Raw genomic sequence first — 19,095 nt, 5'->3', positions numbered from 1 at the left:
TCAGTGTACCCTATATAGTTTGCTTAATTCATTCTGAAGTGCCTTACGTAGTTACATTGCTATGGATTGCACGTGGATATTAGGTCATATATTTTTTCTTCTCAGAATTAATTTACAAGTGTAATTTGTTGTCCGCACATCAAAGTTTTCAGTTTAACATGAATGATGCAGCCAATTGTCATCCAATAAGGACTTAATTTGAATGCACATATTGTTAGTCAAGAGAGGAAGTTTGAGACATTTATTCTAAAAGTAAAAATAGTCAAATTAATATTTATTTGACAGATGGGACACTTTGGGGATCAATCCTCTTTGTGTGTGTGTGTGTCTGTCTGTGTCTCTGTGTGTGCGTGCCCTTGTCTGCGGCTGTGTGTTTGTGCATGCACTGATATCTGTGTGTATGTGTGCCCCTGATCTCTTCAGTGAGCCTAGTAGAGTTGCGAGAAACTCCCAGCCAACCTGCCAAGAATCACAAAATAATCTGAGCCACTCACCCAGAAAATAGATCCTGCCCCAACGAGATCATACACACACCCTGTCTTTGCCAAACCAATCTGCCTGTCACAGACCTGTGTGTGCTTTCTTGCATGTCATGTATGCTTGTGTGTGTGTTAGTCCTATCAGTATGTGGGTTAAGCGGCAGGCGTCCTGCCACAGTCATGTGTGGGGTGTGGTCCATGGGTGGGTGGGGGCTAAGAATTAGTGGAAGGTGCAGACAATTGAATGATTGTCTATGGCTTGGATTGTTCTTCTGGAATGGTAGTAGATGGGGGTTTCCTCGTAGTATGTGGGGTAATTCTTCAGCACACTGTGTGTGATACAATACTGAGTACTCCTAGCATCCCTCTCTGGCCCTCACCTCTTGGGACAGAGTCACACACACACGTCGTGCACACACACATGCTCCAGATGCTGTGGGTTGAGGCTAGGGGTTCAGAGAAAGAGAGAGGGATCATAAAACGCTGAGGAAGAGAGAACAGAGAGAACACAGAGGTCCTCTCTCCCTCTCTCATTATCCTGTTACACTCCCTTTGTTTTCCCTGGCTGACCCACGGCCCTGCACTACATGTGCTTTTGAACAGAGGGAGAGAGAGAGGGATGGAAGGAAGAAAAAAGGAGTAAAAGGGAGGGATGTATTCTCACTCCCCCACACCGCCATGTGTGATAGGGAATGAAGGGAGGGAGGGAGTTGGAAAAAGAGAGGAAGGATGGATCGATTCTCCCTTCCCTTTTTCCCTCCTACATCACCATGCGCTACGTATGTTATGGGATGCAGGGAGAGAGGAGGAGGGATGGCCGGAGAAGGGAAAGATGAGTGTAACTGAAGGATGAACGGATGGATTCTCCCTTCCCTCCTCCCCTTCTATACCTCTCCGGCTACAGTACCAGTCAAACGTTTGGACACACCTACTCATTCAATAGTTTTTCTTTGTTTTACTCTTTCCTACATTGTAGAATAATAGTGAAGACATCAATCCTATGAAATAACACATATGGAATCATGTAGTAACCAAAAAAGTGTTAAACAAATCAAAATTCATTTTATATTTGATATTCTTCAAAGTAGCCACCCTTTGCCTTGATGACAGCTTTGCACACTCTTGGCATCCTCTCAACCAGCTTGATGAGGTAGTCACCTGGAATGCATTCCAATTAGCAGGTGTGCCTTGTTAAAAGTTCATTTGTGGAATTTATTTCCTTAATGCATTTGAGGCAGTCAGTTGTGTTGTGACATGGTAGGGGTGGTATACAGAAGATAGCCCTATTTGGTAAAAGAGCAAGTCCATATTATGGCAAGAACAGCTCAAATAAGCAAAGAGAAACGACAGTCCCATCATTACTTTAAGACATGGTCAGTCAATCCGAAAATCCGAATATGTTCAGAAGAGACTGTGTGAATCAGACCTTCATGGTCGGATTGCTGCAAAGAAACCACTACTAAAAGACACCAATAAGAATAAGAGACTTGCTTTTGTCAAGAAACACAAGCAATGGACATTAGACCTGTGGAAATCTGTCTTTTAGTCTGATGTGTCCAGATTTGAGATTTTTGGTTTGTCTTTGTGAGACGCAGAGTAGGAGAACAGATGATCTCTACATGTGTGGTTCTCACTGTGAAGCATGGAGGAGGAGGTGTGAAGGTGTGGGGGTGCTTTGCTGGTGACACTGTCAGTGATTTATTTAGAATTCAAGGCACACTTAACCAGCATGGCCACCACAGCATTCTGCAGCGATACGCCATACCATCTGGTTTGTGCTTAGTGGGACTATCGTTTGTTTTTCAACAGGACAATGACCCAACACACCTCCAGGCTGTGTAAGGGCTATTTGACCAAGAAGGAGAATGATTGAGTGCTGCAACAGATGACCTGGCCTCCACAATCACCCGACCTCAACCCAATTGAGATGGTTTGGGATGAGTTGGACCACACAGAGTGAAGGAAAAGCAGCCAACCAGTGCTCACCAACTCCTTTAAGATTGTTGGAAAAGCATCCTAGTTGACCTCATGAAGCTGGTTGAAAGAATGCCAAGAGTGTGCAAAACTGTCATCAAGGCAAAAGGCTGTTTTGTTTAATATGTTTAACACTTTGTGGATTACTACATGATTCCATACGTGTTATATCACAGTTTTGCTGTCTCCACTATTATTCTATAAAGTAGGAAATAGTAACAATAAATAAAAAACTTTGAATTAGGTGTGTCCAAAATTTGACTGGTACTCTAAGTATTCAGTACTTTATTGAAGCACCTTTGACGGCTCTACCATAAAGGCCTGATTGGTGGAGTTTTGCAGAGATGGTTGTCCTTCTGGAAGGTTCTCCCATCTCCACAGAAGTACTGTAAAGTTCTGTCAGAGTGACCATCAGGTTCTTGGTCACCTCCCTGACCAAGGCCCTTCTCCCCCGATTGCTCAGTTTGACCCGGTGGGCAGCTCTAGGAAGAGTCTTGGTGGTTCCAAACTTCTTCCATTTAAGAATGATGAAAGCCACTGTGTTCTTGGGGACCTTCAATGCTGCAGAAATGTTTTGATACCCTTCCCCAGATCTGAGCCTCTGTGGGCGATTCTGAGCTCTATGGGCAATTCCTTTGACCTCATGGCTTGGTTTTTCTCTGACATGCACTGTCAACTGTAGAACCTTATATAGACAGGTGTATGCCTTTGCAAATCATGTACAATCAATTGAATTTAGCACAGGTGGACTCCAATAAAGATCAAATCAATTAAAATTGTATTTGTCACATACACATAGTTAGCAGATGTTAATATGAGTGTAGTGAAATGCTGGTGCTTCTAGTTCTGACCATGCAGTAATATCTAACAAGTAATCTAACAACAACTTATACACTCAATTGTAAAGGAATGAATAAGATTATGTTCATAAAAATACAGTGGGGCAAAAAAGTATTTAGTCAGCCACCAATTGTGCAAGTTCTCCCACTTAAAAAGATGAGAGAGGCCTGTAATTTTCATCATAGGTACACTTCAACTATGACCGGTAAAATGAAAAAAAAATCCAGAAAATCACATTGTAGGATTTTTAATGAATTTATTTGCAAATTATGGTGGAAAATAAGTATTTGGTCAATAACAAAAGTTTATCTCAATACTTTGTTATATACCCTTTGTTGGCAATGACAGAGGTCAAACGTTTTCTGTAAGTCTTCACAAGGTTTTCACATACTGTTGCTGGTATTTTGGCCCATTCCTCCATGCAGATCTCCTCTAGAGCAGTGATTTTTGCGGGGCTGTTGCTGGGCAACACAGACTTTCAACTCCCTCCAAAGATTTTCTATGGGATTGAGATCTGGAGACTGGCTAGGCCACTCCAGGACCTTGAAATGCTTCTTACGAAGCCACTCCTTCGTTGCCCGGGTGGTGTGTTTGGGATCATTGTCATGCTGAAAGACCCAGCCACGTTTCATCTGCAATGCCCTTGCTGATGGAAGGAGGTTTTCACTCAAAATCTCACGATGCATGGCCCCATTCATTCTTTCCTTTACACGGATCAGTCGTCCTGGTCCCTTTGCAGAAAAACAGCCCCAAAGCATGATGTTTCCACCCCCATGCTTCACAGTAGGTATGATGTTCTTTGGATGCAACTCAGCATTCTTTGTCCTCCAAACACGACGAGTTGAATTTTTACCAAAAAGTTATATTTTGGTTTCATCTGACCAAATAACATTCTCCCAATCTTCTTCTGGATCATCCAAATGCTCTCTAGCAAACTTCAGATGGGCCTGGACATGTACTGGCTTAAGCAGGGGGACACGTCTGGCACTGCAGGATTTGAGTCCCTGGCGGCGTAGTGTGTTACTGATGGCAGGCTTTGTTACTTTGGTCCCAGCTCTCTGCAGGTCATTCACTAGGTCCCCCCGTGTGGTTCTGAGATTTTTGCTCACCGTTCTTGTGATCATTTTGATCAAATTAATTAATTAAAAATCCTACAATGTGGTTTTCTGGATTTGTGGATAGGGTGGTGCTCCCTCTGCTGTTTACTGAAGTCCACGATCATCTCCTTTGTTTTATTTTCCAGACACCACACTCCGAGGGCCCTCACCTCCTCCCAGTAGGCCGTCTCGTCGTTGTTGGTAATCAAGCTTACCACTGTGGTGTTGTCTGCAAACTTGATGATTGAGTTGGAGGCGTGCATGGCCACGCAGTCACTCCCTGTGCATGGCCACGCACAGGGAGTACAGGAGAGGGCTGAGAACGCACCCTTGTGGGGCCCCAGTGTTGAGGATCAGTGGTGTGGAGATGTTGTTTCCTACCCTCCCCACCTGGGGGAGGCCCGTCATGAAGTCCAGGACCCAGTTGCACAGGGCGTGGTCGAGACCCAGAGTGACGAGTTTGGAGGGTACTATGGTGTTAAATGCTGAGCTGTAGTCGATGAACAGCATTCTTACATAGGTATTCCTCTTGTCCAGATGGGTTAGGGCAGTGTGATTGCGATTGCGTCGTCTGTGGACCTATTGGGGCGGTAAGCAAATTGGAGTGGGTCTAGTGTGTCAGGTAGGGTGGAGGTGATATGATCCTTGACTAGTCTCTCAAAGCACTTAATGATGACAGAGGTGAGTGCTACGTGGCGGTAGTCATTTAGCTCAGTTAACTTAGCTTTCTTGGGAACTGGAACAATGGTGGCCCTCTTGAAGCATGTGGGAACAGCAGACTGGGATAAGGATTGATTGAATTTGTCCGTAAACACACCAGCTAGCTGGTCTGCGCATGCTCTGAAGACGCGGCTTGGGATACCGTCTGGGCTGGCAGCCTTGCGAGGGTTAACACGTTTAAATGCTTTACTCACGTTGGCTGCGGTGATTGAGAGCCATCAGGTTTTGGTAGCAGACCGTGTCGTTGGCACTGTACTGTCCTCAAAACGAGCAAAGTAGTCCGTGATTTTGTAGTCCGTGATTGATTGTAGACCCTGACACATACCTCTCGTGTCTGAGCTGTTGAATTGCGACTCTACTTTGTCTCTATACTGACGCTTAGCTTGTTTGATTGTTGTAGAAGTTGTTAGAAACATCAGATGACCAATTGAAACAGGATGCACCAGAGCTCAACTTCGAGTCTCATAGCAAAGGGTCTGAATACTGAATAGTATTTTTAATACATTTGCAAACAATTCTAAAAATCTGTTTTCGCTTTGTCATTATGTGGTATTGTGTGTAGATTGCTGACATTTTTTTTAAATCCATTTTAGAATAAGGCTGTAACGTGGGAAGAAAATCAAGGGATCTGAATACTTAACGAAGGCACTGTACACACACACACACACACACATGCAGGCTGTCCTTCACCTGAGCTCATTTTAAATGGCATTGCGGGTCGTCACAGCAGGAAACAAAATGCCAGGCCTCAGGAGAAAAAAAACTATGATGTACGTGATGACTCGTGGCTTTGTTCACACACAAGTGCACACACACACACACACACTTTCGACTTCATACACATAAACACATTTGTACAGACACACAATACACCAACTACAGTAGCTCTCTATACTTGCAGATGCCTGTGTACGTAGGTCAGCCCCGAAATGATTCTTCTTATCAACTGTATACAAGAATTTACTCTGTTGTCTTATGAATTCAGCATTCTCTGTGTTGGTTTTGCCAATTCCCATTGTCACGCCTCTGAGAAGCAGTGGTTACATCATGTAGGTCTGATATCTGATTGGAGGTTAACTTTACAGAAATACTATTGGTCAATAACTCAGGTTTGTATCCTAACATATGAGATGCTTACAAAAGGGCCTAAGATTCATTGATATTTCTCTTATTTGTTCCTGAACTACTGTGTTGAGATTCTTTCTTTCATTCTCTTTCTTTCTTTCATTCTCTTTTTCTTTCTTTCTTTCTCTCTCTTTCTCTCTCTCTCTCTCTTTCTTTCTTTTTTCTCTTTCTTTCTTTCTTTCTTTCTTTCTTTCTCTCTTTCTTTCTTTCTCTCTTTCTTTCTCTCTTTCTTTCTCTCTTTCTTTCTCTCTTTCTCTCTCTCTTTCTTTCTTTCTCTCTTTCTTTCTCTCTTTCTTTCTCTCTCTCTCTTTCTCTCTTTCTTTCTCTCTCTCTTTTTCTCTCTTTCTTTCTTTCTCTCTTTCTTTCTCTCTCTCTTTCTTTCTTTCTTTCCCCCACCCCACGGGCTTTTGGGACATGGTTAGAATAATGCTTTTAAGTTAAGTTCATGCCTTGTATGTGAATCCATTCATTTTAGAAAGTAGTATTTAGATTCTATTTTCAGACATTTCTTCATTGCCTGTTACTCTAACAAAATATAATATAAGTATTCATGAGAGAACAACATTTATGCCAGTTGCCCCCTTTTTCAATCTTCTTGCAACAGTGTAGAGCTTATTTAATATTACAGTTGCCAGATATCTCAAACATAATCATATTTTCAGAATGTTTGCACCAACTCCCAACTCAAACCTGTTTTCAGTCTATATCAAACAATGTATTGAGATCAATTTTATATTGAGTGATAAAATAAAATATACTGTATACAGTAGAGACTGATGCAGCCTAGGAGGTGAAGAATGTAGGGCATGCCTGTCTGTCTTCAGGCTTGTGTGATGTGTGTAAAGCGATATTCATCCATACTGTGTAGTGTACATACCACTCTGTAGGACACTTTGTGAGTGTGTGTGTGTGTTATAGAGCTGCCCTCTCGCATAGAAAGGTCAGGAGTTATACACTTAAAAAGCTAATCTGTGTTTGTGTGCGAGTGTGTGTCTCCGGCCTGCCTGCGTGTGTCAGCCTCTAATGATGAGGATGATGGAGGGACTCAAAGGAGGAGTGAGAGCCGGAGTTTTGGGGCGAGCACCCGGTGGGAGGCTAGGCGATTGGGGAGGGGTCTTTGAAGAAACTTGTAGGACGGTCGTCCATTAATATAAAAGATGTCCAGTTTCAAAGTGCTTTATTCAAGCTCAGAGTACCTGCGCTCACAGAAGAGGATATGTCCACAGGAATGTTCCCTCTGTCAATTTGCAAGAAAGAAAGAAAGAGGGAAAAGGAATGGAGGAGAGGCGTGTGGGGGGGTATGTAAGGTGTGTGTGTGTGTGTGTGGGGGGGTGTTCCTGTGTGTCCACTGAGCTCCTTTTGCCTGCCAGCCAAGCGTCTCTGTTTCAGAAGTAATGCACCGTCTCAAAGCCACAAAAATACAGAAAAGAAAGACCGTCTGCGTCTCTTGTTACATGAAAGTGGTTTTATCCACACCGCCCGGCAGTATATCAGCCTTGAACTTGGCCACTGGAGACTCTCACCCATCTCCTGTCTGCGTTTTATCAGAGAATGTTATAAACGAGGCTTTCTGATGATGAACTGATTTACCAGTGGCTATTCATTTTGTTTGGTCAGGAGTGTCTATGCATCACTAGGCAGGGAGGCTGAGACAGCAGTTCATGTCTCCATTTCTCTCTAGCTGACCTGTGTCTCAGTCTGTGTCTGAGTGAATGTCTCTGTTCACTACCAGTCAAAAGTTTATACACACCTACTCATTCCAGGGGTTTTCTTTATTTTTACTATTTTCTACATTGTAGAATAATAGTGAAGACCTCAACACTATCAAATAACACTTGGAATCAGGAAGTAAAAAGTGTTAAACAAATCAAAATAGATTTTATATTTGATATTCTTCAAAATAGCCATCCTTTGTCTTGATGACAGCTTTGCACACTCTCTTGGCATTCGCTCAACCAGCTTCATGAGGTAGTCACCTGGAATGAATTTCAATTAGCAGGTGGAATATGTTGAACATCTGCCTCCACAATCACCCGACTTCAACCCAATTGAGATGGTTTGGGATGAGTTGGATCTCAGAGTGAAGGAAAAGCAGCCATCAAGTGCTCAGCATATGTGGGAACTCTTTTAAGACTGTTGGAAAAGCATTCCAGGTGAAGGTGGTTGAGAGAATGACGAGTGTGCAAAGCTTTTAATCAAGGGAAAGGGTTGCTACTTTGAAGAATCACAAATATAAAATATTTGACTGGTACATCGTTTCTCTGTGTTTCTCTCTGTGTGCGTTTGTCTGCATGTGCAAGTCTCTCACTGACTCTCTCGCTCTGTGTGTGTGTGTGTGTGTTTGAGACTAGAACTGTGTACAAGCAGTTCTGAGTATCATCATCACTTTTTAATATGAATTGTCAATTAAATTATTTAATAAAGTGTATTTTTTAAAGTTGGCACTGATTTCATAGGAGTCATCTGGTCTCTGTTTGTGGGGATGACTGCCTGTATTCTGCCGTCTTGGCTGAGACATGATGGATTATTTCATCAGTTGAGAAATGGTGCACTGTGATCTCTGTCTCAGGCTGGAATACGCCTTAGTCACAGTCTCTCACACACACAGACCGACCGCACCGGTGTGCACGCACACACTGAGAAGAAACGTGTGTGTGTGTGTGTGTGTGTGTGTGTGTGTGTGTGTGTGTGTGTGTGTGTGTGTGTGTGTGTGTGTGTGTGTGTGTGTGTGTGTGTGTGTGTGTGTGTGTGTGTGTGTGTGTGTGTGTGTGTGTGTGTGTGTGTGTGTGTGTGACGTCGGACAAGTAAAAGATAGAGATAGCGAGTAGGCCCTTCTGAGTGAACATCTCATAATGAAGTGGGTAGAGTAGCAGGTCAGCAGTGGTCAAACGGAGACACAGATTCGTGCACACCATTAGGAACCCACAGTCCTATACAATACTCTACCAAAGAGTGCCCATAGTTGGTGTGGGGTTAGAACGGTTGGGCTTTGTGCTTGAGTGTGTGTTTGTATGTCAGCATGTATGTACAGTTTCTGAAACCAGGTTGACCTGGCCTAAGGTGCTCATTCAAGTTTCTCTCTACCCTCATAACCCCTTCTTCTCTTCATCTGTCTATTGACCAGGGTCATCACTCTATCTGACAGGCACAGAAGGCTAGCTAATGACCACCTCTTATCTACACAAGCACACACACACACATACACACACACACACACACACACACACACACACAGTCCCCCGCCTCTGACCTGACAAGTCCTAAGCCGTCATTTCCTCATGTTGCTTATTTTACAACACATTTCTCCCAGAAAGCCTTCCAACTCTGTCCCCCTCCATCCATCCGTCTCTCCCTCCCTCCATCTGGTTTGAATCTGCAGGCTACTGTGTCACAGATAGGTGTAGGGACTGGTGATTTCTCTTTCATTTCTCCTCCCTTATCCTCCCTTCACAATGGCTCTGCTTGTTTGGGGACTTCATAAGCGACTGGAGAGGCTTTCAATGTGTGCTGTGCTGTGCAGTCTTATCATTAGGGTCCTGAGTTTTCCTGATCACTTGACTTCACCAGGAAAACCTTTGAACCCTAATTTATGAAGAGTGAGCTGTACCTTGTTGCGTAAGTTTCACAACCCTCTTTTGGGAGACATATCTCTTGATGAGTTCACACCATTTTCTCTAGATTGATGTAATACTCTGAAAATAGAGGCAGACACTTTATGAAACATTTTCTATCTATTTACAATAGCTGTTATGTTGTTCAATGGATAATGGTCAATGAGTTTTCTATAAAACAGTCTCAAATAAAAATCGGAGTGCAGTTTACCCAAATTAGTTATGTTATTGTGTTATCTTTGTGAAATGCAGGCTGCATATAACCTCATCCCAAGGCTAGTGTTGGATATCAATGATTCAAGTTGGCCTTAGTGGGAGTGACCTTACTGAGTAAAGTATTTGTCATTTAAGTTGAGCAAATCACACAACTGTGAGGTGTGTTTCCAAGTGGAGGCAGGACATGTATGGAATACGCATACAAGTTAGGGGGAAGGTGTTGTGGGAGATGATTGGTTGGTAGATTAAGCCAGGGAGGGGGTTCGAATAATCTCACCCGGGCGCCGGTGTAAGCGTTTTTTGCACGGACTGAAAGTTGATTGCATTTGATTATGAACCGGGCTGCCTCCCAGGCATAAGCCAGGTGCCCCGCTCTGTCTGACGGTGAAGTTGTCTCAAAACAAAAGAGACGTAATTAAGCACATTTAGTAATGAGTAGGATTCTGTTTTCCCATGCAAAAGTGATTGCTTATGATAACACTGTCTGCCCTACCAATGAAAACTAGATGGAAAATTCAAAAATTTATTTTATACAGAATGGGTTGTATGTTTCTGGGCAATGCACCATGTTGCCTCATTGACAACATGACCGAGCAGTGCAGATTACTGTTCGATTTGAGGAGGGCGCTCCTCCCTCCCTGCCTTTGCCCGGGCCAGATTAATCAAACCTCTTCATTGCCTATGCTCCCGATCTTTCTATTGGCTAACAAAGGCCAAGTTTGCCGTGTTGGTCCACCAGACTCTTTGCGCATTTGGGCGGAAGTGTCTGGGAACGAGATTAGACTGCATATACAGCTTTTATGCTGGGAAATAGGGTTGAACTGACATTGATAAATATCTGAGTGTCTATTGCGACTTGCCATTATAGGATTCATCTTTGTGTTTTTACCCAACAGTCCCCCATTATTATCTGTGGTCTGTTGATAAAATACCTGCTTTCACTTATTCAATACTATAGAAAACCATTTCATAAGTAGTTTTAGGCTGAGCAATGTGGTACACATCCAGTACATGGATTTGATCACAAAATCCCCAACCCTGCTCTTAGGTCAAGCTTTAAAGCGATATTGCAAGATTTCTCAATTTAGGTGGTTTATCTACTTTATCTACCCAGAGTCAAATGAACTCATGGATACCATTATTATCATTAGCATATCGTTATCGTAGCGCAATTGCTGGAAGTCTCCCAGTAGCTAGCTACTCTCATTAGCAGGGGAATAGACTTTCTAGCTACTCCAAAACTTGGTGGTAGGTAATTTGGTCATCACAACATGGTATCTACCCGTGTGCTCACAGACACCATAATGGGACGGATACAACATTGCGATCCCCTATACATGTCTATGCGACAATGGGGAAAGAATGAGGAAGTGGATAGAATCTTAATATTATCAGTGGAAAAAATATATAAAAAAATATTGATTGCTATGTTTAGCTTTGTAAGACTATAAATGACCAAGCACCCAATTTTGGAGTAATTAGAAGCAGGGGTTGGACCCGGTTCAGGCAACAGGACCAAAAACTGGAAAATAACTACATTCAAGGATCAGAATCATAACCAGGAACGAAAGTGATCTATACTGTTCCGGGAACAGAATCATTATTTTTAAAGCTTGGAAACCAGTTAATAACGTTCTTTTACATTTTGGGGATCTTTTTCCAGTTCCACAAAAACACAATAAACCGCCTAGGCAAAGCCCTCTCTCTGTCAATCAGAAACTTCTTCCAGTGCCTGCCTGCCAGCTGAATATCTTTGCAGTGTGGGTGTGTGTAGACTACCTGCCCCTCCCCCTCCGAAGCATAGCTCTAGCCTACTGACATTACAAGCGTGATTCAGAAGATAGGGAGAGATTTTTAATTGGAGAATAATGGTTTAACTTTTCAATGCTAGTTAGGGATACTGGGGACACTAGGAATACTGTAGTTATCACATTTCATGTTGAATTTATTTGGTAAGACATTTTTAATTCTGGTGCCACTCTGCACACACAAGGTTCTTAGCTTGCGAGCTTCCCTGGTCCAACGTTAAGCCAATTCTGAAGTTCAAAGACATTCAACGTTCCTCCATTCAGGCCTAATTCAGATAATATATGTCATCACAAGATGCCCAGAGCTTCAAGCCAAGCCTCTTCCTTCTCGCTCTCGCCCCACCCACAAAATGTAATTTACATCTCACGCACTACACTTGTTTTTCCATCACGCATGTTTAACAACTCATTGCGCTATAGCTTGCCCACTCCATAGCAAGCTGCTCTATCTGCACTGCATGATTGTAGTTTAATGTCAAGCTAAATGTAAAGCAAAATAAGATTTCAGAGGTTTAAAAAGTAACAGCAAAAAAAACAATATAAACCAGTACTTTTTTGGTGTTCAAACTGGTTCAGAGCTTTATTTTGCTGGTCGGAACAGTGGAATGGAACAAAAATTATATTGTTCTGTTCAGAACAAAACATTTTTGTTCCAACCCCTGGTTAGGTCTATTCACCTGCATGTGAGAGGACCTGAATACTGTGCTGGGAGACTTCCAGCAATTGGGCTATAATGCTTGCTATCTTCAATAATCTCCAAACTGCACGCCGAGACATACAAATGATATCCATGAGTTCCGACTCTGGGTAAGTAGATAAACGACCTAAATCTCAAAATCTTGCAGTATTCCCTTAACGCTGGACTGATGCAAAGCTGACAGCTACACTCTTTCTTTTTCTCTCTCTCTCTGTCTCTCTCCCTCTTTCTCAATCTCTCCTACTCTCTCCTTCATCCATATTACTCTCTCTGTCTCTCTCTCTTTCCCCCTGCGTCCGTCATCCTTCTATGTAATAATGGACTATTTTCTTTGTTTTGTCTCCTTTTCAAGACAGAGGCAAGGGAGACCATCCCCAGGATGCTGGCAGAGCTGGACCTGGGCAGGACAGAGAAGTGTGTGAGGGTCAACTCAGTGTCCAGCGGCCTGGCGAATGCTGACCTACAGGTCATCCTGCAGGCCGAGGTTCTGCCTCCAGCCCTGATGCTGCCCAAGGTGGAGGACGCAGCGGAGGTGCAATGGGTATGTGTCTTTTATGTGTGTGCGTGTGGAGGTTTTTGCTTCATGATGGATTGCCTGAGACTTAAGACTTGCGTTAGCTCCCAGCGCTAACAGTAAGACTTTGGCTCAGTGAGCTAACACAGTCTTGTAGTGTGCAGTCTGTGTCAAACCCAGTTTGACACATCGGTGCAGTGACTTGGATTCCATCACTTGCCGTCTGCTGCTAGAGTTGATGCGGCGAGATTGGTGGAGGGCAATGTTCCCTCTAAACTGCATGTGTGTGTGCGCGCAGTATCCCAGAAACTGCCACGCAGCTCCCCCGGGACTGCCACAGAGAAATATCAGCCCACAGAGAGAAGCACGAGATTGAACTTCACTAGACTTTCTGGAGCAGTGGTCACAAATCAGTCGATCTCGACAAACATTCTGTAAAAAACTGTTGGTGGTATGTGCCCCTGATTCAGCTTCTCTGCACTCCGGGGAGACAAACTGTTGCCATTTTGAACCATTTCATGTGTCTGAAAGTACAAACTGCCTTCCCGGTGAGCACAGAGAGCAAATCAAGTGTGCTATAGGCTTACCCCTGTCCAATCGGATGGCTTAGATCACCATGTCTGCAGTAATGTAGCAGGCATAAAAGAAAGCTACACCAAAGATGATACTGTGAGATTTCAAAACGTTTAAAACCATGACTAGGAGTGAGACTGTCAACGAATACAGCAAAGAGATGCTGTTTTTATGAACGAGTTCATGTTTAAGTTCTAACTCGGCACTGTCAACACTTTGTATTCAACACTTTCATAAGCCGTAAAATGCGTGTTGTATTTCCTCTCAGCGCTACAACAAGCACCCCAGCAGTAATAAATGGTATGAAAGTGTATCTATAGGCTTGCGTTGTTGTTATTATTAGTGGCCTGGGTCTTTTTTTAATATGGAGGAATATTTCACTTTCTCTGTTCTCAGGAGTAACAACTTTAAATTGTCCATGAGGCAGAAATAATGAAGTGCGACTCAAATTACGCAATCAGCTGGAAGTCCAACTCTATTGACTTCCGGCGCCGACAGAGATGGCCGCCTCGCTTCGCGTTCCTAGGAAACTATGCAGTTTTTTGTTTTTTTACGTGTTATTTCTTACACTAGTACCCCAGGTCATCTTAGGTTTCTTTACATACAGCCGACAAGAACTACTGAATATAAGATCAGCGTCAACTCACCATCAGTACGACCAAGAATATGTTTTTCGCGATGCGGATCCTGAGTTCTGCCTTACAACCAGTGTAACCGAGTGGATCACATGCAGCGACCAAAAAAAAAACGACTCAGAAAAAGAGGGAAACGAAGCGGTCTTCTGGTCAGACTCCGGAGACGGGCACATCGTGCACCACTCCCCAGCATTCTTCTTGCCAATGTCCAGTCTCTTGACAACAAGGTTGATGAAATCCGAGCAAGGGTAGCATTCCAGAGGGACATCAGAGACTGTAACGTTCTCTGCTTCACGGAAACATGGCTCACTGGAGAGACGCAATCCGAAGCGGTGCAGCCAGCGGGTTTCTCCACGCATCGCGCCGACAGAAACAAACATCTCTCTGGTAAGAAGACGGGCGGGGGCGTATGCCTTATGGCCAACGTGACATGGTGTGATGAAGGAAACATACAGGAACTCAAATCCTTCTGTTCACCTGATTTAGAATTCCTCACAATCAAATGTAGACCGCATTATCTACCAAGAGAATTCTCTTCGATTATAATCACAGCCGTATATATCCCCCCCCAAGCAGACACATCGATGGCTCTGAACGAACTTTATTTAACTCTCTGCAAACTGGAAACGATTTATCCGGAGGCTGCATTCATTGTAGCTGGGGATTTTAACAAGGCTAATCTGAAAATTTTGCACGCCCAATTTTTCAGTTTTTGATTTGTTAAAAAAGTTTGAAATATCCAATAAATGTCGTTCCACTTCATGATTGTGTCCCACTTGTTGTTGATTCTTCACAAAAAAATACAGTTTTATATCTTTATGTTTGAAGCCTGAAATGTGGCAAAAGGTCGCAAAGTTCAAGGGGGCCGAATACTTTCGCAAGGCACTGTATTTAGTCAGCCACCAATTGTGCAAGTTCTCCCACTTAAAAAGATGAGAGAGGCCTGTAATTTTCATCATAGGTACACTTCAACTATGACAGACGAAATGAAAAGAGAAAAAAAACATAAAATCACATTGTAGGATTTTTTATTAATTTATTTGCAAATTATGGTGGAAAATAAGTTGCGCGTGCACTGCACACTTTTATATAGCTTCATTTTTTATATTTGGGCTTTGGGAGGGTATCAAGTCAGTTCGAGTCAATAGGCTCAAGTTCGAGTCAATAGGCTCAAGTCCAAGTTATGTCACGAGTCATTGGTGTTAAAGTCAAAGTCGAGTTGCAAGTCATCATATTTGTGACTCGAGTCTGACTCGAGTCCACACCTCTGTTAAATAGCCACAGTAGCCAACATGGCCACTGTTAAAACTGTAGCTTAAAGCGGTTACAGTCTCAGTGTTCACAGTAAACTCACCATGGAAGTCGCACAGAATCTTGCACAGAACATTGGTGGAGGGGGGATGAATTGTAATAGAGGTGGTTCAGTTTCTAAACCTTGTCTGGGAGCTGAAGACTTGCATTTACTCTCTCAACTATTGCCTATGCTTAAGCTCAACATTCTTGTGCCACTCCGACGACCCGTGTTGAAAACTCAGATCACATATTGTTCAACATCTTGCGCAATGGAAGCAAAAAATAGGAGAAGTGAGAAACTAAAAATACTCAAAACATTTCTGCCTTCTTCCCTCCCCCCTCTGTCTTTAAAGCACACAGCGGCCCTCATGGACAAACCCAATGCAGTAAGAGGAAACCACAGGAATCTTCAAAGTAATAACAACAAACTTTGCCATTTCTCCATCAAGCGAGGGGAATTGATCCCTGTGGCAGGGCCCAGGGAGAAGCCCAGTGTTGCTCTTGGCACTCGGTAAAAAAACAGATGACATTTCTTTAGCTGGGGCTTTAGAAGTTCCATAGATGTCTGAGCGAGCGCAACTGTGACTTGCTCCTACCCACTGTGGAATTTGGGGAAATTAGAGAGCACTTATTGAACTAATGAGTTGAGATGCCATGTGTTATATCATATTATGATATAAGATGGTATATATCCGTATATAAGACAGTTATTAATAAAATCATAATTAACATAAGAAAGAGGCCATTATAGTTTCTGAACTGAACATATAGAATTTTTCATCGGAGTTCCCAATTTGACATCTTTCTTGTTTGTTAAATGAGAATGGATGTTAGTCATTGAACAGTGTGTGTGTGTGTGTGTGTGTGTGTCAGTGAGTGAGTGCATGACATTGTGTCTACACTTTCACTTTCTTTAGCCCCGCTGAATGGATACCTCAGTCTGTCCCGTCAGCTCTAGGCCCTGCGCCACTCCAGACATACGTCAACCATGGGAGACAACGAGCTCGTGGTTCCAGTTCCGTTGGCATGCATTGGAACGTATAATCATAATGATGATATGTTAATCATAATGATACATACGAAATTCAGATCAGGTAGCTATTACTTTTTCCAAAGTCAAGACAGAACTTAATTTATTGATAAGGCGGATAGCAGAATTTACCATCCATTGAGTTAGACAACCAATACTTCCATGTTAATGGCCCCAAGCTACACAGTAATAATCAATTAGCTGATATAGCAACTATTGAATCTAAAACAGGGCGAATTACTATCAGAACCAAAATTAATCAAAGTTTATCCCACTTCTATAAAGAATTGTACACTGCAGATTGTAAATCCACACCAAGCCAGCCCTTACGAAAATGAATTTGTTGCTGCAAACTAAATAGTGTGCCATGAAATGTTGCCAAAAGTTTGCAAACTTTTGCCACGTGGTGAATCTGCGGCAAACCTTTGACAACAATAACAGTTTGCCAGAGTTTTTTTTCTGGCAGACAATTCTCTTAGGATTCAGTTTGAATCTGTGCCAAACATGGGGCAACTAGTTCATGACCAATCAAGGAGATAAGAAACATCTGTTTGAAAATGGAAACCAAGCTATCTAGGTAGCTAGCTACCTACCAAAGTTGTCCGGTGAGTGTCTAACTTAATTAAACTTCTTAATAAACGTTCACATTTTATTAGCTCAATGGTTGCTAAATAGTAAAGTCATGTTTTAATGGGATAGAGTGAAACACATTTTGTTGATACCAGTTACAATCTATCAGTGCCACTGACTGACTGGCTAGCACTTAGCTAGCTAACGTTATATATAATTTTTGCACAATTCATGTGACAGTTAGCTAGCTAGCTAACTAATGATTTTCCTAAACATGTATTTTTTTAGGTGAATACGTTGCTGTTTTTAATACCAATATGCTAGTGTCCTGGTTCAGTAACATGTTAGCTAGAACAACAGCTAAGGTTGGAAGCTAGCTAGCAACACTATGAGTTTATTTGACATCAAAGCAAAATGTCACTTTTGCAGATGGATACACTCCCCTTACACATGGTGTTGGAAGAGGCTGTACTGGGATGAGGATGCATCAACACCCTGGAAATATGTTTGTGGTGCACTCAGTCATAAAACTTTTTTGAGTGATAAATGAGTGTGTTGTCTTCAAGATTGATAAGGTAAGTAAAATCTATGTATTATTCTCATAAATGTAGTCCATACAGTAGCTTGGCATTTTTCCTATTTTGTTGCCTTACAACCTGGAATTAAAATACATTTTTTTGGGTGTTTGTAACATTTGATATTCACAACATGCCACTTCGAAGATGCAAAATATTTTTGATTGTGAAACAAACAGGACATGAGACCAAAAAAACTGAAAACTTGAGCGTGCGTAACTATTCACCCCCCCTAAAGTCAGTACTTTGTAGAGCCACCTTTTGCAGCAATTACAGCTGCAAGTCTCTTGGGGTATGTCTCTATAAGCTTGGCACATCTCACCACTGGGATTTTTTCCACATTCTTCAAGGCAAAACTGCTCCAGCTCCTTCAAGTTGGATGGGTTCCGCTGGTATACAGCAATCTTTACGTCAAACCACAGATTCTCAATTGGATTGAGGTCTGGGCTTTGACTAGGACATTCCAAGACGTTTAAATGTTTCCCCTTAAACCACTTGACTGTTGCTTTAGCAGTATGCTTAGGGTCATTGTCTTGCTGGAAGGTGAACCTCCATCCCAGTCTCAAATCTCTGGAAGACTGAAACAAGTTTCCCTCAAGACTTTCTCTGTATTTAGCGCCATCCATCATTCCTTCAATTTTGACCAGTTTCCCAGTGCCTGCCAATGAAAAACATCCCCACAGCATGATGCTGCCACCACCATGCTTCACTGTGGGGATGGTCAAAGAGCCCAATTTTAGTCTCATCTGACCAGAGTACCTTCGTGTTTGCTTATTTTTTTCTTTAAGCAATTGGTTTTTCTGGCCACTCTTCCGTAAAGCCCAGCTCTGTGGAGTGTACGGCTCATAGTGGTCCTATGGACAAGATACTCCAATCTCCACTGTGGAGCTTTGTAGTTCCTTTAGGGTTATCTTTGGTCTTTTTGTTGCCTCTCTGATTAATGCCCTCCTTGACTGGTCCGTGAGTTTTGGTGGACGGCCCTCTCTTGGCAGGTTTGTTATATATTCTTTTCATTTTTTTATAATTGATTTATTGGTGCTCCGTGGGAAGTTCAACGTTTCGGATATTTTTTTATAACCCAACCCTGATCTGTACTACTCCACAACTTTGTCCCTGACCTGTTTGCAGAGCTGCTCCTTGGTCTTCATGGTGCCGCTTGCTTGGTGGTGCCCCTTGCTTAGTGGTGTTGCAGACTCTGGGGCCTTTCAGAACAGCTGTGTATATATACTGAGATCATGTGACAGATCATGTGATACTTAGATTGCACAGAGGTGGACTTTATTTAACTAATTATGCGACTTCTGAAGGTAATTGGTTTCACCAGATCTTATTTAGGGG

General features: G+C 42.7%; 1 protein-coding gene across 1 annotated transcript in view; it reads left to right on the top strand.

Moving 5' to 3' along the window:
* Positions 1-19,095, top strand: part of clybl (citrate lyase beta like) — a 213,777-nt gene that overhangs the window by 138,696 nt on the left and 55,986 nt on the right. The window contains exon 3 of the mRNA XM_024402713.2: positions 12,920-13,108. Coding sequence (XP_024258481.1) covers positions 12,920-13,108 — 189 coding nt within the window. The remainder of the gene's footprint in view (positions 1-12,919; positions 13,109-19,095) is intronic.

This window comes from Oncorhynchus tshawytscha, linkage group LG03, assembly GCF_018296145.1.
Source record: "Oncorhynchus tshawytscha isolate Ot180627B linkage group LG03, Otsh_v2.0, whole genome shotgun sequence".
Lineage (NCBI taxonomy): Eukaryota > Metazoa > Chordata > Actinopteri > Salmoniformes > Salmonidae > Oncorhynchus > Oncorhynchus tshawytscha.
This window is presented reverse-complemented; position numbering and strand designations above follow the sequence as displayed.